General features: G+C 49.5%; 2 protein-coding genes across 2 annotated transcripts; one reads left to right on the forward strand and one right to left on the reverse strand.

Annotated features, from left to right (window-relative positions):
- The first annotated feature begins 263 nt into the window (after nucleotides 1-263).
- IAQ61_006700 (uncharacterized protein) lies at nucleotides 264-23,095 on the forward strand. The gene is made up of 11 exons (XM_066097279.1): nucleotides 264-521; nucleotides 649-1,141; nucleotides 1,233-1,862; nucleotides 2,049-2,239; nucleotides 2,291-5,188; nucleotides 5,238-8,468; nucleotides 8,518-13,695; nucleotides 13,748-16,982; nucleotides 17,035-20,537; nucleotides 20,588-20,704; nucleotides 20,752-23,095. The coding sequence occupies exons 1-11, from the start codon at nucleotides 510-512 to the stop codon at nucleotides 22,915-22,917; spliced, it is 21,654 nt and encodes a 7,217-aa protein (XP_065952756.1). The 5' UTR covers nucleotides 264-509; the 3' UTR covers nucleotides 22,918-23,095.
- A 798-nt stretch (nucleotides 23,096-23,893) lies between these two features.
- Nucleotides 23,894-25,735, reverse strand: IAQ61_006701 (uncharacterized protein; the record flags this gene model as incomplete). The annotated part of the gene is made up of 3 exons (XM_066097280.1): nucleotides 23,894-24,904; nucleotides 24,988-25,439; nucleotides 25,501-25,735. The coding sequence occupies 3 exons, from the start codon at nucleotides 25,733-25,735 to the stop codon at nucleotides 23,894-23,896; spliced, it is 1,698 nt and encodes a 565-aa protein (XP_065952757.1).
- Between the last annotated feature and the right edge of the window lie 356 nt (nucleotides 25,736-26,091).

The following is a 26,091-nucleotide window of genomic DNA, read 5'->3' on the forward strand; positions in this document are numbered from 1 at the left end:
GCCTTGCATCCCCTAGGCGTCTAAGCAGACCACAATATTGAGGCTTACTCACTATCCCTGTACCTCTTGGATACATGCAGGACAAGCTGGGTATGCTGTGTTTGCGTAGCTTCTCGATGCTCGGCTGAAATCTAATGCTCTCATGCAGATCGTCCTCAGCGTGCTCGTGCCTTGCTGGAGACAGGAATAGGTAGGTAACCCAGCAATGACTTCATTGAAAAAGGTGAAAAATACGCGGGTTACTGGCAATGCAAGACTAAACATGACCTTGCAAGGCGCAACAGGAAACAAAATGAACTAGTTGACCTTAAAATCTATCTCAGTGTGCCCAAGCCTCCTCTATCTGCACTGTTGCTCTACAAAATTGACCTCATCTTTGACGTGTGCTCTTGTCCATTTCCAAAACCTGCACTATACCCGATTCCACGTCTTATATTCCACAACTAGACTCGCAGTGAGTTTGTCCTAGCCATTTATATTACTAATCTTCAGCAACATCATACAATTGTATGCTTCGCACTGTAAGTAGCTGTTCCTTGCCCCATCATGTCCAGTGTTCATGCCTCCAGTCTGCTGTCTGAAAACACGCTTGCTATCTTACATGCCATGATCCACCCGCCTTCTAGCAAATACTCATAACACTTCTAGGTCTCACCTACCACAATGGAGCCCTTTCACCTACCGGAAACGGAGCGGAAGTTACAGTCAATATGGACTCATGTTTTGAATCTCCCTGATGTTGCCCTTGACCAGCCCTTTCTTTCCGTAGGCGGAGACTCTATTTCTGCCATGCAGATTGTGGGTCAGTGTCGGAAACAAGGAATGAGCCTTGGTGTACAGGAAGTGTTGCGCAGCCGATCCATTACCCAGCTTGCGACATACGTCAAAGATGTAGATACATCCTGTTTTGACCACGAAGAGGTTTTCGATGAAGACTTTGACCTTAGTCCGATCCAACAAACCTATTTTCAACGGCCAAATACACACGGTCATTTCAATCAGTCATTCTACCTCCGAGTAACAAGTCGAACGTCTGCGGTCGATTTCAAGTTGGCTGTAGAGCAACTGGTATCACGTCATCCAATGTTGCGTGCACGGTTCTCTTTCTCAAGGGAACACGGGTGGCAACAGCGTCTTACAAGTGAGCAGACCCCATTTTATACTCTGATATCCTTCTAGTTTCCCAATTTGGCATTAAACTCCTAGTTGTTACATGACTCACTCCGCGACAGACGACATCATCAACTCTTATCGATTTCGCCATGCCATAGTCACATCGCAAGCTGAGATCGATGCATTAATCGAAGAATCACAGCAATGCTTCAATCATGCCAAAGGTCCACTGTTCGCCGCTGATTTCTTCGACTGGGGTGACGAACAGTATGCTTTTCTCACAGGTCATCACCTAGTGGTTGATCTGGTCACTTGGCGTTTGTTGCTGGAAGAACTCGAAGAAATATTGAAAGGTGGTCAACTCCTTGCTCCTGGTCTTCCATTCCAGAAATGGGTAGAACTTCAGGTTGAACATGCAGAGTCATTGGCAATCGATGAAGTTATGCCCCCTGTTGAGATTCCTCGCCTAGACTTCTCTTATTGGGCTATACAACACGAAGACAACACCTATGGTAATGCAGGTCATACTAGCTTCGAACTTGGATCTGAGATCAGTACGGCTTTCTTGACAAATTGCAATCGCGCCTACAAGACTGAGCCTGTTGAGATCTTACTCGCATCTTTGCTCCACTCATGGTCTGCTGTCTTCAAGGACAGGCCTGTGCCTGCAATTTTCAATGAGGGTCATGGACGTGAGCCTTGGAATTCTGAGATTGATATAACAAGGACTGTGGGCTGGTTCACTGCACGTAAGTGTGCCAATATTTCATTGCTACCTTGTGACATAGCGTCTGAAGCTCGCCATGTCGTTGATAGACACGATATATCACATAAAGGCAAAGTTTTATGTGACCGGATATGACCAGAATATGAATATCCCCACTGGGTGCTTGGAGCCCTCCGTTCAAAGTGCTGTAGCTAACTTGGTTGTTTAGTATCTCCCATCCTAGTGCTGCCAGGAGGGAAGCCCACCGACACCGTCCGTAGGGTCAAGGACTTCAAGCGCGCTATCCCTGCCAATGGTCGACCTTACTTTGCGAGGAGGTTTCTGACCGCAGATGGTCGCGATCGATTTGCCACTCATTGGCCTATGGAGATTCTTTTCAATTATCTAGGACAGTATCAGGTATGCCATTACGAAACTAGCAAAACATCACTAAGCTAATAAATCTGACAGCAACTGGAAAGGACTGATGCCCTTCTCCAACCCTTGGGAACCATGGCTGGTGAAACTGGGAAGTCTGGAGGCACTTCTGACTTTGGTCGCGACACTTGTCGCTGGGGACTATTTGAGATCTCTGCTTTCGTCTTCAAGGGACACCTCAAGGTTGCATTCACATACAATCAGCACATGCAACACCAGGATCTTGTCCAGCAGTGGATCCAGGAATGCCAATCTACTATCACGCAAATGATATCTGAGCTTACCGTCCTTGACCCTAAGCCAACACTCAGCGACTTCCCTCTGCTCACGTTGACAGAAGAGAGCTTCTACAAGATGATCGATCGACTGTCCGAGATGGGCATTGAACAGTCTAATGTCGAGGATGTCTACCCGTGCTCCAGTATGCAAGAAGGGCTCTTGCTATCGCAAACTAAAGATACTGGATTCTATGCAGCAGCAACACTGCACGAAATCAAAATTCCGAGTGGCAATTTGGACTGGAACCAGATTGTTTTTGCTTGGAAACAAGTCATTGCTCGACATCCGGCGCTACGAACTGTATTTTTCGATGACGTAGGAACGAAGGATGGTCTATACAATCAAGCAGTTCTCAGAAAGATAGATGCGAATATCGTACATCTTGAATGCCTGGATGAGGCTGAGGCTGTGACCCTTATCGAGCAACAGCGTTCGACCGACTACGCACAGGGCTTGTGTCCCAATCACCGATTCACCATCTGTACTTCAGCTGATCAACGGATGTATTGTTCCTTGGAAATCAGTCACGCTATCATGGATGGCCATTCTATGAGTCTCCTCATGGGCGACTTTCAGAAAGCCTGTCTGGGCAGGCTTGCTGGAGAAGCAACGCCATACAGTGACTACATAGCGTGGTCGCTAAAGCAGCCCAGAGATGCCAGTATTGAATTTTGGAAATCTTACCTTGGAGGCAGCGATGTCTGCTCATTTCCTGTCCTTGATGATGGGTGTGTTGTGCCAAAAGAATTGGCCACCATTCGCATGGATATGAGCAGCATCGGGCTTTCGGATATGCAGAGCTTCTGCAACAACAATGGCATCACTCTATCTAACGTCTTCCATACGGCATGGGCACTGACCCTGAGTCTATATGTTGGTACTCCTGATGTTACCTTCGGCTACCTGACCTCTGCCCGCGACTCAGAAGAGGTACCCGGCGTCAACGAGATGGTCGGCCCCATCATCAACACACTAGTATGCCGTGTGGACATGTCTGACAGCTCGCGCTGTCTCCTGGATGTTCTCCAAAATGTGCAGCGTGACTACATGGAGGCCATACCACATCGACACATCGCTCTAGCGGATGTTCAACACGAACTGAAGCTAGCTGGTACAAATCTCTTCAACACTGCGCTATCATACCGTCGCCTGCCGCCAAACGAGATTGTTGATGACGAAAGCTTGTATTTAGTGGAGTTGCGCCCGATTTATGACCCCACAGAATACCCTGTCAGTATCAACATCGAAATCGGTGATGAGACTGCTGCAGTGGACCTGGACTATTGGACCGATCATCTTTCTGCTGCACAGGCGGCCAATGTCGCCAGTACCTTTGTCCGCGCACTTGAGAACATTGTCTTCAACGCCAAACGCCGCATATCTGCGTTGGATAACATCAGTCAACAGCATGTACAACAAATCCACAGCTGGAACATTATGCCGGAAACAATCAGCGAGACCGTGCATCAAAAATTTGATTCTTGGGTCAAATTGCAACCGGATGCGCCAGCTATTTGTGCCCATGATGGCGATTTTACGTATGCTGAGCTTGATGAAGTGACTGAACGTTTGGCACATCATCTTGTTCAATTAGGAGTCGGCCCCGAAGTATTCGTTCCCACTTGTTTCGACAAAAGTTGCTTCGCCATAGTGGCTATGCTTGCCGTGTTAAAGGCAGGTGGAGCAGCTGTTCCACTTGATGCCACACATCCAAGGCCTGCGCTCCAGACACGACTAGAGGATGCCGGAGCCAATATCGTTTTAACCACTCCTGAGCGCGCCGAGAAATTCGATGGCCTCGCCATGAACATCATCACGATTAATGCAGCTTTCCTGGCTAGTCTCCCAGCAGAGAGCAGACCAGTTTGTACCACTGTGCGACCAGAAAATTCTGTATTCGTAATCTTTACCAGTGGTTCAACGGGTCGGCCAAAGGGTGTGGTCCTCACGCACGCCTCAATAGTCACAAGTGCAGAGGCTCATGGCAGTAAGATTGGACTTGGTCAGGGCATACGCATGCTACAATTTGCCTCATACACTTTTGACAATTCCCTGGAAGAAATGTTCACCACACTACAAAGAGGTGGTTGTGTATGTGTCCCATCTGAAGCTGATCGTGTCAACGACATCCCGGGGGCTATCGCCCGGCTGAATGCAAACATGATGGACCTTACGCCAACAGTTGCTGCCTTACTGCATCCAGCCGAGGTGCCTACTATCAAACGACTTTGTCTTGGTGCCGAACCTCTTACCAAAGCACTGGTCAATCTCTGGAGTCAGTATGTCCACCTGTTTGGACAATACGGTCCTAGTGAAGCTTCAATCAACTCCGCTTTCAAGGACTTCACGCACGGAGGAGAAGCTACAAATATTGGCAAGGCTGTTGGGTGCGTCACATGGGTCGTCGATCCCGAGAACCGCAATCGATTGATGCCCATTGGGTGTAAAGGAGAATTGCTACTTGAGGGCCCGATACTTAGTCGAGGATACCTCAATGATCCCGAGAAGACGCAAGCCGTATTCATAACGAATCCGGAATGGGCCACCACTGAGGGTGCTAGTCCACGTAAATTTTACTGTACTGGAGATCTTGTGCAGTATACTTCAGAAGGTGAGATGATGTATCTAGGCAGGAAAGACAGTCAAGTAAAGGTGAGTGTGGCACACAAGATTTGTTGAATATATTCACTGACTATCCCAGCTTCATGGACAACGTATTGAGCTCGGCGAAATCGAACACCACCTTCGGCAGAACCTGCCCACGAGCGCCAAGTCCGCAGTTGAGCTGGTAAAGTTCAACGACAACAACAACACAAAGGCTTTAGTAGCCTTCATATGCTTCGAAGAACAGGGCGATGACAGTGGTAAAATTGTCTCCCCTGCTATTCTGGAACTTTCCGAATCAGCGCGTACGGCTGCTAAACGTATTGAACTAGCTTTGGCCAATGCTCTGCCGACGTACTATGTACCCGCTTTGTTTATGCCAGTCACAAGCATGCCTATGACAACTTCAGGCAAGCTTGATAGAAAAGTGTTACGAGCGCTTGCCGCAGCAGTCCCTGAGCTGGATCTGACCCCTTATCGCCTGGCTGGAAAGAGTGGCCGTGCACCTTCAGGCCACGTCGAGACTATGCTCGCTCGTCTCTGGGCATCAGTATTGAATCTTAGTCCAGATGCAGTAGGCGCTGAAGACTCATTCTTCCGCCTGGGTGGAGATTCAATCAGTGCAATGCGTCTAGTGTCAGCATCGCGGAAAGAAGGCGTCATGCTGAACGTCGCCAATGTCTTCTCGCAACCAAAGCTGATGGACATGGCTACAACGGTCAATATACTGTCTTCCGAAGACATGACTGCTAGCGCCCAGCCAGATTCAGCACCGTACGAACTCCTTCCGGCCAGTGCTCGACAGAGAATCATTAAATATGCTGCTGGCGAGTGCAACATCTCGCCAGACTGCATCGAGGATATTTTTCCCTGTAGCAAATTGCAAGAGGGACTGATCATGCTTTCAAGCAAGGATCCTGGTACCTATGTTGTGCAGCCTATTTATAGTTTACCAACAGACATCGACATGGCTCGTTTCAAGAAGGCGTGGAGAGATGTCATTGCTGAAGAGGCGATTTTGCGAACGCGCATCGTCTACACTGAAGATTATGGTTTCTTACAAGTGGTAGCACGGGAGAACCAAGAATGGTTTGAGTTGGCCAACCTCACAGAAATTAACGACGCTACTCGTCGGATCCCAGCGACAAATGGTGCACCTCTCACAACATTCACCATTGTTGGAGAAAACAGCACCAAGCCATACTTTGTCTGGACTGCACATCATGCAGTATACGACGGCTGGAGTTGGTCAGCCCTTTTTCGAAAAGTCGAGGCTCACTACAATGGCACTAGCCAGGAGTTACCAACATCGGTTCCTTATTCTCGGTTCATCAGGTACTTGACCTCGTTGGATCAAAAGGAGTCCGATAATTTCTGGTTGTCTCATCTCGATGATATGACCGCACCTCAATTCCCACAACTGCCCTCCTCAGATCATAGAGTAGAAGCGAATGGCCAATTGCTGCATCGAATCGAGATCATTCGTGATCGCAGTATCGAAGTCACAATCCCTTCCATGATTCGATCCGCTTGGGCACTCATGCTGGCAACCTACTCCGGATCTGACGATGTTTTATGGGGTGAGACCAATAGCGGCCGTGAAGCATCTGTCCCTGGCATCGAAAATATGATTGGCCCTACTATTACGACTGCTCCTGTACGAATGCGTCTTGACAGGCAACACACCGTTCATGAATATCTCAAAGAGACTCAGCGTCAGTCATCGACCTCTCTGCCCTTTCAATACGCCGGGCTGCAGCACATTCGGAAGCTGAGTTCTGAGACCGCCATTGCTTGCGATTTTCAAAGCTTTCTGGGCATCGAAGCTGGCGAAGACCTTGCGGATGCTGACAGTGATCTTTGGAAGATGGAAAGCGCCAACACCATTGGCACCGACTTCTTCAGCTATGCGTTGATCTTCAATTGCAAAGTTACCCCTGAAAGCGTGCACGTAGAAGCGCTTTACGACAATCGTGTCGTTGAACCATGGCTCATTCAGCGTCTCGTTCAACAGTTCGAGTTCCTTCTCCATCGCTTCAACTCTCCCGAATTACTTGATCGAAGATTGTTGGACGTGAACTTCATAAATCCTGCTGATACCGCATTAATTTCTACGTGGAATAGCAAGCCAGTTGACATTCTATATCGATGTATACACGATGTAATCACTGAGGATCAGACCCAAGTGCAGCCAGACGCCATTGCGATTGATGCGTGGGACACTGGCGCGATGACGTATAAGGAGCTGGATGCGCGCGCAACATCTCTGGCCCATCGCTTGATATCGATGGGTATCAAGCCTCAACAGTCTGTCCCTCTATGTTTCGACAAGTCGGGATGGACCATTGTGGCAATGCTTGCCGTTCTGAAGGCTGGGGCAACTTTTGTTCCTCTGGACTTCGAAGCGCCAATACTTCGTCTTCGCGAACTTGTTCTCGATGTCAACGCAAGTTTGATACTGTGTGCCCCACAGCTTGAGCAACTTTGCCAGTCTATACCGTGCAATACGCACGTTGTTGATCGGATCGCCACTGAGCCTTACCAGTCAAGCTACCAGTCGTTGCCCAAAGTGGACAGTGCGTCCAGAGCATACGTATTCTATACTTCTGGTTCAACAGGAAAACCAAAGGGTGCTCAAATTTGTCACTATCAATGGACGACATCTTCAACTGCATTTTCTCCAGGATGGAACATCAACAGATCGTCGAGAGTGCTCCAGTTCGCATCGTACACTTTCGATGCCTGTTTGATTGAGATATTCAGCACGCTCATGTGCGGTGGCACTATTTGTGTACCTGACCAAGCAGCTCGAACAAACGACCTCGTCGGTGTCATCAACCAGTTCAACGTAAATTGGGCCACTTTAACTCCATCAGTAGTGCGAATGATGCAGCCATCACAGGTCCCAACTCTCAAAACCTTGGTTCTCGTCGGTGAAGCCATGTCTCAACAAGATCTGGCCACGTGGGCCAACGAAGTAACACTTGGTAATGGTTATGGCCCTACTGAATGCTCAGCGATTTCGACCTCCAACATCATGACGCTTGAGACCATGCCGAACAACTTGGGCAAGGCTGTCACTTCACGCGGATGGATCGCTTCCCGAGATGATCACAACACACTACTCCCCGTGGGTGCTATCGGAGAGTTGCTTCTTGAAGGCGGTGCGGTGGGCGCTGGTTATCTCAACGATGCCCAGAGAACCACTCAATCATTTATTAGCGATGTGAGATGGTCCACAACTTTCCTCAACAATGACAAAACTGTCCCCCTTAGAATATATAAAACTGGAGACCTTGTCAAGTACCACAATAATGGTACTATTCTGGTAAGTCTGGCTTGATTCAATAATACCAGCTTGAAACTGAACAAATTAGTATCTTGGACGAAAGGACTCGCAAACCAAGGTCCGTGGGCAGCGACTTGAGCTGTCAGAGGTCGAACATCACCTCGTAGCCGATACATTAGTTCAGAATGCGCTTGCTGCAGTGCCTACAAAGGGACCATGTTCCAAAAGACTTGTTGGTATTGTGTCACTTCGAAACGTCGTTGTTCCCATGGGAGCAGCAGGAGTCCTGCAAATTGTGCCCGCAGAAGTAGGAGCTCCAAACATCACCGTTCTTCGCGACCGCCTCTGTGAGCGTTTACCAGCGTACATGATTCCATCACTCTGGGTCGCAGTTTATCAGTTCCCCCTGACATCTGGTGGCAAAATGGACCGCAGATGTGCCGTCCAATGGCTTGAGCAGATGGACACTAACACTTACCGCACCATCTCAACTGCAGCGGAGGAAGCCCAACCTGTGAATGCGAGCGACATTGAGCACAAGCTCCAGACAATTTTTGCGAATGTTCTGAATCTACCAGCGGAAGATATCCGTCTCAACCAGTCCTTCTTACACCTGGGCGGTGATTCCATTGCTGCGATGCAGGTATCATCGCAATGTAGGGCGCAAAACTTACCTATCAGCGTACAAGATATCATCCGCTCCAAATCTATCTCGGCATTGGCAGCCACCGTCGATCTTACTAAAGAATCGACTTCGACCCCACAAGCCGTAGAGTACCACCTACCTTTCGATGTCTCGCCAATCCAGAGGGTCTTCTTCGAGACCGTTGGTGACGCATACAACCATTTCAATCAAACTGAGATTTTCCGACTTTCTCGGAATTTCAGCACCGAAGAGATGAGAGATGCTTTGGCTGCGTTGGTCGCCATTCATCCTATGCTTCGAGCACGCTTCCTTCAGAATGATACTAGGACTTGGCAGCAGAGATTTGAGGTCAACACAGAGAATTCTTTCCGGCTTCGCCAACATCGTGTCACGTCTGCCAACGATAAAACTCTTACGCCAGTCATTGATGAGAGTCAGGCTTCTCTAAACATTACCCACGGCCCAACATTCGCAATCGATCTCTTCGATGTTGATGACACTTTTTCTCAGGCAATAGCTCTTGTAGCACACCATCTCATAATCGACATCGTATCTTGGGGTGTTCTTCTTGAAGATCTTCAAAACCTCCTAAATGGCGTCCAGCCGCCACCGCAAAGTCTTCCATACCACACTTGGTTGCAGCAACAAGCTCTTCAAGCCAAGCAAGAGTCTGCGCGACAAGTCTTTCCTCTCGGCGATATAGCCCCAGCGGACCTGGATTATTGGGGCATGACAGGCCAATCCAATATCAGCGGCGACGTCATTGAACAGGACGTTCAGATTAGCGCCAGGGATACCATGTTGCTGCTTGGTGCGCAGGACGTCTTAGCGACTGAGCTTCTAGATATCTTGGTTGCCGCACTGCTTGAGTCCTTCCGCAATGTCTTTGCAGATCGAGCTGCTATCACTATATATAACGAAGGCCATGGTCGTGAGACCTTTACTCCTAGACAGGATCTCTCCCGCACGATCGGTTGGTTCTCGACTCTCACGCCTATTGGTCTTCCAGTCTCTGAGGAGAAAACTGACACAATCAATACCATTCGATGGGTGAAGGAGTCCAGAGAGAGGATCCCTGATAAGGGCCGACCGTACTTTGCTTATAGGAACTTGACAGAAGAGGGACGCAAGGCTTTTGTTACTCATTGGCCGGCCGAAGTAATCTTCAATTATTTGGGCAAAATGCAGGGGGTGGACCGCAAAGATGCCCTGTTCACCTCACTTGAGGGAATTGACTCCCGAGAAATTGGCGATGATGTTCCTCGGTTGTCGCTCTTTGACATTACGGCCGCTGTCTCACAGGGTGCGATCAAGTTCTCCTTTGGGTGGAACCGACACATGAAACATCAAACGGAGATTCGCGCCTGGGTAAAGCAATGTCGACAAACTCTTGTGGATGCTATCGACGCTCTTCTTTCAGTACAGTCGAATCCTAGTTTGGGTACTTTCAAGCATCTACCTTTACTATATAATGGTGCTTCTCGTCTCGCTGCGGCACTGCCTGAGAACATCAGCATCGCAGATGTCGAAGATGTATACCCTGTGTCGCCAATGCAGCAAGGACTTCTACTCACACAATCCCGAAATCCTGAACTTTACATCTACGATGCAATTTTTGAGGTCCTGCCATCGGATCGCACGCTATCGGTTGATGCGCATAGACTTGCAGAAGCATGGCAAATCGTCGTCCACCGTCATCCAGCATTGAGAACAATCTTTGTGAATAGTCTTGCTAAGACTGGAACGAAAGATCAGATCGTGCTGAAAGAGAAAGCCGGGAGGATACAGTTCTTCGACGATTGTGAAGATGGTGAGGTAGCTGACTTCCTGCGAGCCCAACCCTCCATCGATTGTCGTGAACTCCTTCCGCCGCACCGCATGAGTATATGCAAAACCAAAGCAGGCAAAGTTTGGGTCAAATTAGAACTCAGCCACGCTATCAACGATGGTACATCGATCTCAAATATTCTCAACGATCTCGCTAGCGCGTATGCTAGGAAACTCACTCGAGCAGATACTGGGCCTCTCTACTCTGATTACATTAGCCACATTTTGTCTAGCTCGAGGCATGCTGATCTTGCGTACTGGAAGACATATCTCTCAGGTGTAGAGCCTTGCTTCTTCCCTACGCTCAATGATGGAAAGTCTAGTCCTCATGAACCGGGATCCATTGACCTTCACCTTGGTAGTACCAAGGATGTCCAACATTTCTGCAAGAAGAATGGTGTCACACTATCGAACGTACTCCAACTTGCTTGGGCACTCACCCTCCACTGTTTTGTGGGTTCATCCGATGTATCCTTTGGTCTGGTAGCATCTGGTCGGGATATTCCAGTGAAGAACATTGATGAAGCCGTCGGATGCTTTGTCAATATGCTTATTGCTCGTCTCTCTTTCTCAGACGAGACTACAATTGCTCAACTACTCGAAAATCTCCAGTCTGGTTCAATGAACGCGTTGTCGCATCAGACATGCCCGCTTGCTGAGATCCAGCACGAACTCCAACTACCGGCACTTTTCAACACTGCTTTCACGTTCCAGAGAAGAAGTATCTCACGTGACCCAGAAGAGACAGCTCTGCTTTACGAGAACATGGAAGCGGCTGACCCTGGAGAGTATGTTGTCACGGTCAATACTGACGTTACCGATGAGGACATTTATGTCGACTTTGGATATTGGAAAGACAAGATTCTGCCATCGCAAGCTCAGAACATGGCAGATACATTCAGCAAGATCTTACAGGGTATTATAGCTACTGCAGATGGCTCTCCCACCGTTGGACAAATGGAATATTTCACAGCAGGCAGTCTCAAGCAGGTCATAGAATGGAATTCCGAACTCCCATCACCTATTCGACGATGCGTTCACGAGGTCATCCACGAACAAGCTCTCACCAGACCACGGGCAACCAAAGCGGTTGAGGGATGGGATGGAGCTTTCACCTATCAGGAATTCGACAAGCTTACTGATCAACTTGCTGTTTACCTCCAAGCCAATGGCGTCACGACCGAAACATTCGTCCCGATCCTGTTCGATAAATCGTCTTGGGCTATTGTCAGTATGATCGCTATCATGAAGGCCGGCGGCGCATACGTGCCACTCGACCCAAAGCATCCACAAACCCGCCTTCAAGAGTTGATCAGTGACGTGGGAGCGGGAATCGTGCTCTGTTCCCGCAACCATCATACGAAGGCCAGTGAAGTCGCCAACTCCGCTTTCATTATCGATCAGAGAGCCTTCAAAAAGCTCGCTATTCCAAGTGCAGCAAAGCCCAAGTCGTTGGCTACACCAGAAAATGCAGCTTATTGCCTCTTCACCTCGGGGACGACTGGTCGCCCGAAGGGTACAGTGAACTTGCACAGAGGATTTGTCACGAGTGCAGCTGCCTTCACTCGACGGATGAACATCAACGCCACCTCGCGTACATTCCAATTTGCGTCTTATACATTCGATGCTAGCTGTATTGAGATTCTCTCTGCTCTGACCGTGGGTGCCACAGTGTGCGTGCCGTCCGAGAGCGACAGGATGAACGATCCAGCTAGTGCCATTCGCAAGCTGAAGGTCAATTGGTCACTGCTGACTCCCTCTGTTCTTGGAACGATAGATCCAGAACGTGTACCAAGTCTGAAAACGCTAGTATCAGGAGGAGAGGCTCTCCCCGGACCCATACTCAAGAAATGGGGTACCCGCACGTGTTTCATCAACGCATACGGACCGACCGAATGTGCAGTCGTCGCTGCTACAAGTTACAAGTCCTCACTTGACCATAAACTTCTCGAGACAGAACCTGGAACAATTGGAACTGGGTCGGGAGCTCGACTGTGGGTTGTTCATCCGCGCAATCACGACAAGCTCATGCCAGTGGGCAGCGTCGGTGAGCTGATCATTGAGGGACCTACTGTTGCGCGAGGATATCTTCATGACGAGGTCAAGACTGCCAAAGCTTTCATTGAGAATCCTGCATGGGCACTTGCGCTGTCTGCTGAAAATCCTGCTTTCCAGGCCATGCGTATGTACAAATCGGGTGATCTAGTTCGTTACAACACGGATGGATCAGTGAACTACATTGGCCGAAAAGACACTCAAATCAAACTCAACGGGCAGCGAATCGAGCTTGGAGAAATCGAGTTTCATGTCGGAAAACATTTCCCTGACAATATCCAGTCCGCAGTGGAATTGGTAACACCCTCAAATCGTGGTAGTACAAAGGCTCTGGCCGTGTTCTTTGCCATTGCTCAAACTCAGCCAGCAGAAGATGCAGACAGGGACCAACTCCAAGCAACCGAAATGGACAATTTACTGGTTGATATGAGCGATGAGCTGCGAGACATCTGCAAGACGGCAGAGAATGGTCTTGCAAGTTCATTGCCATCATACATGATCCCCTCAATCTTCATTCCTGTTGCGAAGATGCCGTGGACATCGGCTGGCAAGCTTGACCGTAATCGCCTTCGCAACCTTGCCCAGTCCTTGGATCGCGAGGTGATGAGTACTTATCGACTGACGAGTATGGCTAACAAGAAACAACCTAAAAGTGAATCTGAAAAGAGGATCCACAGGGCAGTGTGCTCAGTACTGAACCTTCCGGCCTCCGCAGTTGGTATTGATGATAGCTTCGTTGTAAGTATTTCCAACAAGTGGGGCTTGCGGAGTGGAAACTGACTAAATATAGCGTCTCGGTGGCGATTCAATCTCGGCAATGAAACTCGTGGCAGCTACGCAAGTAGAGAAGCTTAACCTGTCATTTATCGACATCTTCAAAAGCCCGAAGCTTGCAGATCTTGCTGCTATTGTATCCCGCTCAGGATCAGAACAACCAATTGAGAAGCCTGTGGAGCCATTCTCGCTCGTGAAAAACCCTCTCACGACTACAGAGGTCCTAGCGGAGATTGTGCAACAGTGTCGTCTACCGATTGATAAAGTTCAGGATGCTTGTCCAACAAGCCCACTCCAAGAAGCGCTCATCACACTGTCAATCAAGCAGCCTGGTGCATACGTCGCACAGCACGTTTTATCACTCAGCAAGTCTGTGGATATCAGCAAGCTGAAGGTTGCATGGCAGCGCGCTGTCCAAGAGATTGATATCCTCCGAACACGCATCATACAGCTGCGTTCTGGAGCATTCATGCAGGCTGTGCTCACAGAGGACCGAATCGAGTGGCAGGAGCTGTCATCTCTCAAAGCAGCGGAGCAGGAAGCCGCCAAACTTCAATTGCACACAGGCGACAAACTTGCGTCGTACGCCCTGGTCATAACAGAAGGTACCGAGCGATACTTTGTCTGGACTATTCATCACGCCCTCTACGACGGTTGGAGTATCTATCTGATGCTACAACGCGTTCAGCACCTCTATCAAAGCGAGGGCACAAAGCCACCACAAACTCCGTACACCAAATTCATCCAGTACCTTTCAAATACGGATGCAAAGACTTCCGCTAAATACTGGAAGGACACTCTTGCGGGACACTCTTCCTATCAATTCCCCCAGAAGTCTCACTCTCTAGGAGAAGATGTCCATAGCGGACAGTCAATCCAACACAATGTGAAGCTGGCTCGTCATAAGCATACTGATGTTACTCCCTCAAATGTTGTCCGGGCTGCCTGGGCGTTGCTAGTGGCCGCATATACTGGTAGTGACGATGTCGTTTTCGGCGAAACCCTCACTGGCAGAGACATTGCTGTCAATGGCATTGCAGATGTTTGCGGTCCAGTCCTGACTACAGTTCCGACAAGGATAAAGCTGAATCGACACGCCACAGTGATCGATACGCTCCGCAGAATTTCGAGCAATGTGACCGATCGTATTCCGTTTCAACATTACGGTCTTTCCGAGATTAGGGCCATAGGCCGGGAAATGGCGGCTGCTTGCGACTTCCAAAATTTGCTTGTCATACAAGCTGACCAAGAGGACCTCCCGGACACTATGTGGTCTGTTTTCGACAACGGGGAGAACGGTAGCTTCTTCACGTATCCTTTGGTCCTCGAATGTAAAATGGGGAAAGACAATGCAGAGATTTTGGTTCACTACGACACGAATATCATTTCAACTTGGCAGGTCGAAAGACTTCTATACCAATTTGAGTCAGTCCTTGTACAGCTCAGTACCGTTCAGAATATCGGAGAGATTCGAGTCTTTAGCGATCAAGACATGCAATTGGTGCGCGAGTGGAACAATTATGAACCTCAGGCCCTAGAGGATACAGTACCTGCTCTCATTCACAAGCAGGCAATGTTCCAGCCAAACAAAATAGCCGTTTCTGCACATGACGGAGATCTCACCTATGCCGAGCTTGAGCACCTCGCTTCGATGCTTGCACAAGAATTGGTCAAACATGGCGCTGGTCCAGAAACGCTCATACCCATTTGTCTAGAAAAGTCGCGCTGGGCTATCGTAGCCATCCTGGGTATTCTTATCTCTGGCGCCGCGTATGTGCCGCTCTCGTCAGAGTATCCTGTTTCGCGGCACCAACAAATCATCGAGACCTGCAAATCGAACATCGTAGTCTGCTCCCCAGCTTACGAAGGTGTGTTTGCTACCCTTTTGCCTTGCATTATTCCTGTTAGCGAAGCGACTATTCGCTCACTTCCAGTCAATCCATCTTCAATGATTTCACGAGCTAAGCCGGAGAGTTCCTGCTATGTGATCTTCACATCTGGCAGTACTGGTGTACCTAAGGGTGTAGTAGTCGAACATCGCACCATCACATCAAGCTCAGCAGCGATATGCAACGGTCTACATATCACACCAGACTCACGTGTGTTTCAATTCTGCTCATTCCTTTTCGACGTGTCCGTCGGCGAAACACTTACCGTTCTCATGCAAGGCGCTACAATCTGCGTACCTTCCGATGAGCAGCGTGTTACGAACCTTGCCGATGCTATCACAAGGCTCAGCGCAACATGGGCGTTTCTCACACCTTCTGTTGCAAGCACACTTGAAGGGCCACAGGCCGTTCCCACTCTGAAGACTCTAGTGGCTGGTGGCGAGGCTATGACTGCACAGGTGATTGAAAAATGGTCTGAAGGCCTCCATCTATACAACGGATATGGCCCCACTGAAGGTACTATATTTGCCATCACGAATGACCAGGTTTCTACCCAATGCGACCCTTCAAACATCGGGCGTGTTCTCAAGAGCAGCAGAGCCTGGCTCACCAAGTCAGATGATCCACATCAATTAGCACCAGTCGGGGCGGTCGCTGAATTATGTCTTGACGGAGCGCTTCTTGCTAGAGGCTATCTGAACGATTCTCAGAAGACCACAGAGTCTTTCATTCAGAATCCTGCTTTTGTGGAAAAGTTTCCAAATCTCAATATCACCCGGATTTATCGGACTGGAGATCTCGTGCGCTACGGACAGGATGGCTCCATACATTACCTTGGACGTAAAGACGACCAGATCAAGCTCGCCGGTCAACGAATCGAGATCTCTGAAATCGAGCATCACCTGCAAGCTGACAGCGATATTCTCCAAGTGGTCGTGAGCCTTCCAGAAAAAGGACCGTGCAACAAGAAACTTACGGCTGTCGTCAACATTAACACCAAATCTGATGATGCAAATCCCAACGAGAGATCATGGAATATGCTCAAAGTTGGCCCTGAGATCTTTGCACATATCGACAAGATCAGAACTAGACTTGGCGATTTGGTCCCCTCCTACATGGTGCCAATGATCTGGATTCCTGTCATGGAAATTCCGATATTGGCCTCTACGAAATTTGACAAGAAGGAAGTGCGCTCGTGGCTAGAGACTCTGGATGAACATACATATCAACGTATCTTGGAGCTCGAAAGTAGCGGAACTGTGGACGAGACTTCGGATCCTACGGTCGTGACACTCCAGAATATTTGGGCAAAGGTTTTGAATATTGGCGTCGACGAGGTGAAGCCAAACAGGTCATGGCTCTGTGAGTATAACGGTTTTAATGCGCGACCTGAACGTATACTGACTCTTTCTAGCACTTGGTGGTGATTCAATTACTGCAATGAAATTCCTCGCCAGATGCCGTAACGAGGGTATCAGTCTAACCCTGAATCAAGTCTTAAAGGCAAAATCTCTGGCGCATCTTGCAGAGAGTGTCGAGTCAACAACGACTTCAGTTCACATTGCAGAAGAAAATGATAAACCCTTCGATCTTTCACCAATTCAGGAGTTCTACTTAAGCTCCCCGGGTGTCGAAGCGCATACCCATTTCAATCAGTCCTCTACAATGCGTCTCTCCAAGGAGGTTGACCTACCTAAAATCAAGCAGGCCTTCGACAGTATTGTCGCATGTCATTCAATGCTTCGCGCTCGGTTCTCAAAGACTGATGCTGGGAATTGGCAGCAGTATACTTCACGGGACATAACAAATGGATATGCATTTGAGGTTCACAATGTACCATCCTCATCCGAGGCGACGTCAATCATATCCAAGACACAGAAGAGTCTTGACATCTGGAGCGGACCCGTGTTTGCGGTCAATCTGTTCAACATCCCCTCGGAAAATCAGGTTCTCTTCATTGTCGCCCATCACCTCGTAATCGATGTAGTAAGCTGGGGCATTATCCTAGGTGATCTCGAAGACCTTCTCACCTCAGAATCGCCCGCCAAGCTACCAAAGCCGATCCCGTTCCAAGCGTGGTGCGATCAACAGAGGAACCACGCGATAGATCCTGTACAACAAGCGAGAATGCGTGAGAACTCCTTGCGAGTGCAGCCCGCAGACCTGGCTTTCTGGGGCATGGACAAACGCCCCAATGTATATGGTGATGTCGAAAGGGACGATTTCATCCTTGATCCTACTGTCTCTTCTATGGCACTTGACAACCACGGAGCCATGCGGACTGACGTCGTTGATCTCCTGCTCTCAGCCATCGTTCATTCCTTTTCAAGGGTCTTCATCAATCGTAAGACTCCGACTATTTTCAATGAGTCGCATGGCCGCGAAGTTTTGGGGTCGAACAACATCGATCTTTCCCGAACTGTTGGATGGTTTACTTCCATGTACCCTGTTACAATCCCTATCGGGGAAGATGAAGACGACGTTGTACACACTGTACGTCAAATGAAAGATTTTCGACGTAAGATAGTCGATAATGGCCGACCATATTTTGCGCATCGTTTCTTGACCGAAGATGGGAAACAGCGCTATAAGGACCACGAACCGATGGAGATTTTGTTCAACTATACGGGCAGACAACAGCAACAAGAAGCCAGCGACTTATCCATTCAACCTGTACAGTTTGCAGAAGGGGACGAGGATGAAACATCAGATGTTGGTATCAAGACTCCACGTATGGCTTTGTTTGAGATTTCTGCCTCAGTAGCAAATGGCAAGATACAAGTAGGCTTCATGTACAACAACAGGATGAAGAACCGGAAGGGTATTCGCAGATGGATTGCGGAATGCGAAAGAACTTTGGAGGAGATCGTCAATGATCTCGCTAAGATCAAAACACCACAACTAACCATGATGGATTTCCCACTCCTGTCACTAGAGTCGTACGACCGCCTTGACAGAGTCCTGATGACACTACCGACTGTTGGTGTGTCGTCTCCCGATCAAGTCGAAGATATATACCCTTGCTCCTCCATACAGGATGGTATGATCCTCAGTCAGATCAAGAACCCTGAATCGTACTGGTCCTCAACAACATTTGAAGTCAGATCAAAGACAAGGCCGGTCGATGCGACGAGGATAGCCGAAGCATGGAACGAGGTGGTACAACGACATCCCGCTTTGCGAACTGTGTTTATCGACAGCGTATGTAAGGGTGGTGTCTTTGACCAGATCGTTGTCAAAGATTGTGACACTGGTCTGGTGACCTACGAATGCGATGATTCAGAGGTTCAAAAAATGCTCAACTCAGTCAGATACAGCGACCTTAATGGAAAGAGAAAGCCGGCCCTTCCACATCAAGCGATCGTCATCCATACCACCACTGGCAAAGTTATCGTAAAGATCATCGTCAATCACGCTGTGATCGATGGTGGCTCACTTGGAATCATCGGCCATGATCTCCAAGAGGCATACGAACAGCGTTTGCCAGACACTGAGGGGCCACTTTACAGTGACTACATCAAATACCTCCACAGTCTTTCGGCAAGCGACGCGGTTAGCTACTGGAAGGCCAAGCTCCGTGGTGTTCAACCCTGTTATTTCCCAACTACAACCCAGCGTACCAGTACACCACGCCAGCTACGTTCCCTTGATATGCGATTCGACCGCTGGGCTGATCTTCACGTACTTGCAGAAACGAGTAATGTGACTTTCTCGAACATATTCCTTGCTGCCTGGGCTCTTGTATTGCGCATGTATACCGACTCGCAGGATGTATGCTACGGTTATCTCACTTCAGGACGGAATGTAACCATCGAAAATATCGAGATCGCGGTTGGAGCATTTATCAACATGTTGGTTTCGCGTCTCCAGGTCAGTCCTGCAACATCACTTCTTGAGGTGATCACCAAGGTCCAGACCGATTTTATTGAGGCCATGCCTCATCAACACTGCTCGCTTGCGCAGTTCCAGCACGATCTTGGACTCGCTGGTAAGCCTCTGTTCAACACTGCCGTCTCTATACAGAACCGCGTTACTACCGATGACATTCCTGCGAAAGATTCGGGTATAGAATTCGAGCAGCTTGACGGGCACGATCCCAGCGAATTTGCTATCACAGTCAACATCGATGCGACACGCAACGACGAAGCTGTCAGATTCACATACTGGAGCGATGCCATCACTGACGGTGAAGCAAAGAATGTCTCGACTCTTATGGCCAAAATATTGTGTCAAGCTCTCGAGAACCCCAATCAAACCATCGCAGAATTAGGTGTCTTCGTCAATAGCAAGACCGCTCAAGCAAATACCACACATCTCTCGCCCGCGAAGGCTCGCCCCTCCATATTGCGAGGACGTTCCAGTACTTCTCATACTTCCAGCTTCTCGTCAACATCTCCGCCTCGTACACCACGTATCACGTTCCCTGATCTGGCACCTTCGCCTCCACTCCCGTTTGCGGCACCGGATCAACCCGATTGGAGCAGTCTAATCCGATCTATTGTGAGTGAAATGGTACCGCAGATCGTAGAACAGATCGTAGCGAAGAATCAGATTGTCGCAAATCCGGCATCGGCTACCGTGGACCAAATGACTAGCCAGATGACCGGAATGTTTACAAGACGAGCATCAATACCGTACCGACGTAGACCAAGTGTAGATGCGGGTTCCATTCGGGCTGGGTCTTTCCGCGCCAGCTCTGGGAGACCCGGCTCAGTTCGCTCTCGTCGTATGAGTACCACAAGTAACGCAGAAAGCAGAATCCAGACAGCTGCTGATATGGTAGCTGCTGTTGGTGTTCTGGCCACGGAGGTTCAGAACGGTGTGGCGCCGGACTATGTAGAAAAGAAGTTGCTCGCTTTGTGGAGTGAGCTCCTAGAGTTGGTGGAGGAAACAGTCGAACAAGACGACAGCTTCTTTGTAAGATCTTTCTGGTTCGCAATCTATCCTCATACGCTGACAATAATTAGCAACTTGGTGGTGATAGCATACTTGCCATGCGGTTGGTCGGTGCTGCGAGAGAAGAGGGCCTGTCAATGACTGTGGCCGATGTGTTCAAAAATCCTACATTCGCTGACATGTCTCGCGTAAGTTGTTTTCCCATGTTTCAAGATTCCGAGCTCATTGTAAACAGGTTGTTCGCGTCGCTGGCGAAGTCATTGATGAAGTCATGTCCCGCGCTGGAGGCGAATCTATCACCGGCAGAAGCACAGGGGGACCATCACGGCCGCGCCTTACCCAGAAAGAGTCATCGCTATGGGATGATTTCCAATCGGTCATATCGGACTTTAATGTCGATACAAAAAGTGTGCCTCCCAACACCCAACCTGAGTCTGATTCGACCAAGAACGAAATCGCGTTCGGGAAGATGCAGGGCCTTGCGACTGGACAACAGCAGTCGCGTCCACAAGCACAGAATAGGCAGAACTCACGATCTCTGATGCCACAAACCATTCAAGAAAGCGTCGAGACCGCGCAAAAGTCTATCTCACTACTCGGAGATCCCAATGTCGACAGCGTCATCTCGAAAGTCCAAGTGTTCAAAGGCGGCATTTCAGACGTCTTGCCGGTGACTGACTTCCAAGCACTGGCTATCACAGGCACGCTCCTCGAATCAAAGTGGATGCTCAATTACTTCTACCTTGACGGAAATGGACCTCTTGATCTTCGCAAGCTGAAGCAGGCAGCCTATCGCATGGTACAGGCTTTTGATATCCTTCGCACCGTGTTCGTTCCTTATGGCGATCGATTTCTGCAGGTTGTGCTTAGGAAGCTCCAACCCGAATTCATCTTCCAGCAAACCGACTATGACATAGAGAAATTCACCAATGATCTGCGACAACGAGATCGCGACAATGGTCCCAAGCTCGGTGAAGCATTTATCCAGTTCGTTGTCGCCAAGCAGAAGCAATCCGGCCACTACCGCATCTTGATGCGACTTTCTCATGCGCAGTATGATGGTGTTTGCATGTCCAAGATTCTTGGTGCGTTACAAGACGGCTACAATGGTCTGCCTGTTTCATCGGCCCCTAGCTTTGGCAACTTCGTGAGAGAATCTGCAAAGGCGGTTGCAGGAGCTCACGACCACTGGAGGGAGGTACTTCGGGGATCGAAGATGACTGAGATTGTTAATCATTTCGGACCAAACTACCAGCGTTCAGCAGGTCGTACCGTCACTCTGGAGCAGAGGGTCACAGTACCCAAGCTTGCCCATATCAACATTACGAGTGCCACAGTTGTGAAGGCTGCGTGGTCCGCGACCCTGGCTCGCATAGCAGGCAACTCTGATGTTGTCTTTGGACAAGTCATCTCGGGTCGCAATAGCGGTGTTGCCAACGTCGAAAACATCGTCGGGCCGTGCCTCAACATGGTTCCTGTCCGCGTGGTGTACAGGCCAGAATGGACTGTTCGCGATCTACTGGCGTACATTCAAGACCAGCAAATTTCCAACATGCCATTTGAATCTCTCGGCTTCCGAGAAATCACTCGACATTGCACGGACTGGCCAGACTGGACAAATTTCTCGAGCGTACTACAACACGATCAAAACATTCAAGCAGACAAGCCAACAATGGTGCTAGGCGGCATTGAGTACTCCATCGGTGCAGTTGGATCGCAAGAAGACTTTGCCGACTTCTCCATCCATTCTACATCACGCGAAGGCAAACATATGGATGTCACCTTGACCTACGCCCCCAACAGCACAATCACGGCAGAATTCGCACAGCAAGTCTTCGATATGTTCTGCACAAACATCATTGCATTCGCAGAAGACCCTCAAGCACTGCTCCCATCACCATCCGATCTAGGCTCGCGCAGCTCCACAATAATAAACACCGACAAAATGCGCTCCAAGTCCGCAGAAAAACAGCCCGTCACCCTGCCCACCGACACCGGTCTATCCAAGCACGAACTCAGCACGCTCGCAACAAAACTACGCTCCGCATGGGAGCAGATCCTGCATGATGAGCACGGCGCGCCCGCCTCGATCGAGCTAGGCTCGGATTTCTTCCAGCTGGGCGGCGACATCATGGGGCTTGCGCAGGTAGCGTCGATTCTTGATCAAGAAGAGGGGTTCCGTGTAAGAGTGGAGGATATGATTGATAAGTCTGTGTTTGTGGAGCAGGTTAGCTTGTTGGCGGTTGAGCGCAAGAAGCAAATTGAGAGGGAGAATCAGAATCCGTGGGGTGAGAAGGGGAAGGGCAAGGTGGAGCAGAAGGTCAAGATGGAGAGGAAGGGGAGTAGTTTTGGTAATTTGGTAAAGAGGATGGGGATGAAGAGGAAGGGGAGTTCGAAGTAGGATGAGCTTGTGGATGCTTAATTTGTTGTAGCATTGTTTTCTTAGTGAGGGGTCGGCGTTGGATGTTAGGAGGCATTGTGGTTCTGTGCTTTGAGCTTTCTTATGTTGTCATATACCCATCTACAAAATCTGTCATGTTCCCTTTATAACTTAGATAATCACACTTTCGACATTTTTCCCACGCTAAACATTCCACGTGAATCTCCCTACACACCACACCTATTACCTCTCTCTATTCCCTGACGCATCACTCTTGCTCTTCACCACACGCCCTCCCTCCCCCTCACTTGACACAGTCCGCTTCCTCTTCACACCACGCCCTCCCTCTCCTTCCACCGCCGGAAGCCCGCCACCTACTCCAGTCGCACAACCATCTAGCAAGCCCAAACCCCCATCACCATCCCCTTCTTCATCGCAAGCCTCAGTCTCACACAGAGGATACGCATAGTCAGTTCCCCCACAAACCGGACACGCGAAGGCTTCCGCCATCCATGTAAACGCCGGTGTGTCGCAGGATCTGCAGGTCATGGTGTCGATGTAAAATTGGTATGTCCCGTGGCAGGACATTGTGTGTAATTTATATGTTTCAAGAGAGTGGGCTGAGTTGCTGTTTGGAGTGTTATTTAGGAGAGGTGGTTTGAGTGGCGGTTGTGTTGCAGAGGTTTAGTGGAGGATGGGTGTGAAGGAGGGGGTTGTGCGTGCTTGCGTTTTTGTAATTTGGGTATTCTGCCTAATGATTGATTATTTTGCGCCTTCACACACGACGAATTCAACCTCTTAACGCGAATATCTTTCCCCATGATGTAATCGCTATCCTGTCTAACAATAGCCGTCTCCTTCCAAAGTGCCCAGAGTGTCCGTCTCAAAATAGGTCAAATCACAACGACGGTCATGCCCACAATGCAGAACTCATAAACTTTATTAACATAAAGGGCGTAAGCTACCATAAGTATGTACAAAACCCATGACAGAGGTTTCATATCCTCTCCAACACAATACTATCCCAAAGCCAACCCCTCCAGCGCGTCGACTCAATGACCTTAACGTCCAAGCTATTCATTCCCGCCTTCAACCCCCCAGCTGAGACTGGAAACTCCAACAGCCTCCACTCTCCATTCCTCGTTGCACCACGATACGTATCCTGACTATTCAACAGACTCTTGCTCGTGATATTCCCCACTTTAACATTGTTGAGCAAGATATCTGCGCTGGTGCCTTGCGAGAAGCCCGCGAGTGATAGGGTCAGCTTTGCAGCGGCGGTGGATGTGCGGTTGTCGACGGGAAAGTTGATACTCCATGTTCCCAGGCTAGATTGGCCAAAGCACCAGTCCTCTAGTGAGCTGGATCCGATTGTATACGTTAGGTTGCCAGGGCACTTGGCAATGCGGCCGTGTTCAAAGGGCGTGGGACCAGAGAGCTTGAAGCCATCGGTGCGGCGATCAAAGGCACCGAGTTGGAAGATGCGCTTGGAGATGTCGGCAATGGGCCAGGTGAGGGTTTTGATGTTGGTGTTTTTGCCTCGGCGTACGACGATGTCGTTTTGTGTGAAGTTTGTGGTGACGTCGCTGAGTTTGCCGCCGGCGCCCCAGGCGTAAAGAGCATAGGTTCCTGTGCGAATGTCTTTGATGACGAATTTGCCGTCGGCGTCGGCATACGTGGTGTAGTAGTATCCCTGGCCTTGGTCGAGAGTAGATATCGATGCATTGTTATTGTCACCGAGGAACACGGCGGCGCCAGATGCAGGGCGCCCGTCGCTAAGGCGTAATTGGCCTTGAATCTTGCCACGGGATTGATAGGCCTTGTCTTCAAACCACTTGTATGGCCATGCAGCTTCTTCCTTTTGCCAGCGTGATGCTGCGTCCTCTTTGGAGCCGTCGTTGAGGTACCATAGCCATGGACCCCAGGTTTTTCCATCTGCAAAGGCGTCACGGGAGACAGCCTGGAAATGGGTACCGTGGATCATGTTGAGTTGTACTGCGTCTCCGGTCTTGGACTCTCGGTGAACCTAGAAAGTGGTCAGCACTGTATTGCGTCTCCTGTGCCACGATATACATGCACCAGTCGACATACCATTAGCTCTTGCTTCGTCTGATCGCCGTTGAAGTAGTCTTTGCCAGGATTTATGTACCAGCTGCCGACTTCATCACCATATACCCCGTAGTACTTTTGGTCCCTGAGAACCCCAGACCAGTCATATTTGGTCAAGAAGGTTCCATCGGCCTTCTGCCAGGTCTCGTCAAAGACATTGGTAGCAGAGAGGTACTCTTCGAGTGCTGGAAGAACACCGTCCTTAATATCGTTCATGCCCCTAGGGAAGGAGGCGTTGTCCAAGCGCCAAAGTGTGCGAAACTCGCCGAGGGTGGGAAGCGCATGGTTGACGAAGTATTGGTAGGCGCCAGGAAGGCCATCGTAAATAACCCAATGGAAGTCGCCCTCTTTTGCAGTGAACTTGACATTGATCCAATCGCTTCCTGAGTCTGCAATGGCAGCAGATGTCCAGTTGAGGTCTGAAGCAGCTCCGTCTGTGGGGTTTGTTAGTCAAAGCTCCTACGGCGTTCATCTCTTAGGGCATGGCAAACGTACTGTAGCTCACATAATGTCCCACCGCATTGCCGACACGGTCTTTTCCCTTATAGTACAACTTGTTGGCATACTGCCGATTCTGGGTGACATTCCAAATCTCATTGCCTAATAGCCACGTCGAGTTGCCCAGTTCTTTGAGAAAGCTCTTAGGCTTCCTCGCACGCTCCTCAAATGGCGCGGCTGTAATGAGTGAAGCGAATGCAGTCGCAAGACAAAAGAACTTGACTGCGCCCATTGTTGCTGTGAAACCGACGGTGTCCGGTGGAGCAAAATTTCCAGGGCGGCTCTCAAGATTATATACACCCAGCACAGTCGCGAATGGGACGCGTGCGCAGCATTTCGAATGATCCTTGTTGCCCCGGATTCAATTGCCCCGAAGTCATTAGGGGTACGGCTGGAGACGTTGGGTCGCGGGGTGATACCCCAGGACAATAGCTCCTTGGGTCATTGTTCCTGCAATCGGTCGCTTTCAGTTCTTGTGGCGCACCGTTGGGGCGTCGTTAAGTGCCTTGTCGCTTACTCTCAGGTGTTACCAGAGCGTCATCTCATTCAGGACCGGGAAGGTGTCAATAGCACGAATCACGCATCATC

Source organism: Plenodomus lingam, assembly GCF_022343315.1.
Source record: "Plenodomus lingam strain CAN1 chromosome Unknown contig_26, whole genome shotgun sequence".
NCBI lineage: Eukaryota > Fungi > Ascomycota > Dothideomycetes > Pleosporales > Leptosphaeriaceae > Plenodomus > Plenodomus lingam.

Coding starts and splice junctions, on each gene's coding strand:
- IAQ61_006700 (XM_066097279.1), top strand. Junction 5,189..5,237: donor GGAAAGACAGTCAAGTAAAG/GTGAGTGTGGCA, acceptor TGACTATCCCAG/CTTCATGGACAACGTATTGA. Junction 20,705..20,751: donor CATTCGCTGACATGTCTCGC/GTAAGTTGTTTT, acceptor CATTGTAAACAG/GTTGTTCGCGTCGCTGGCGA.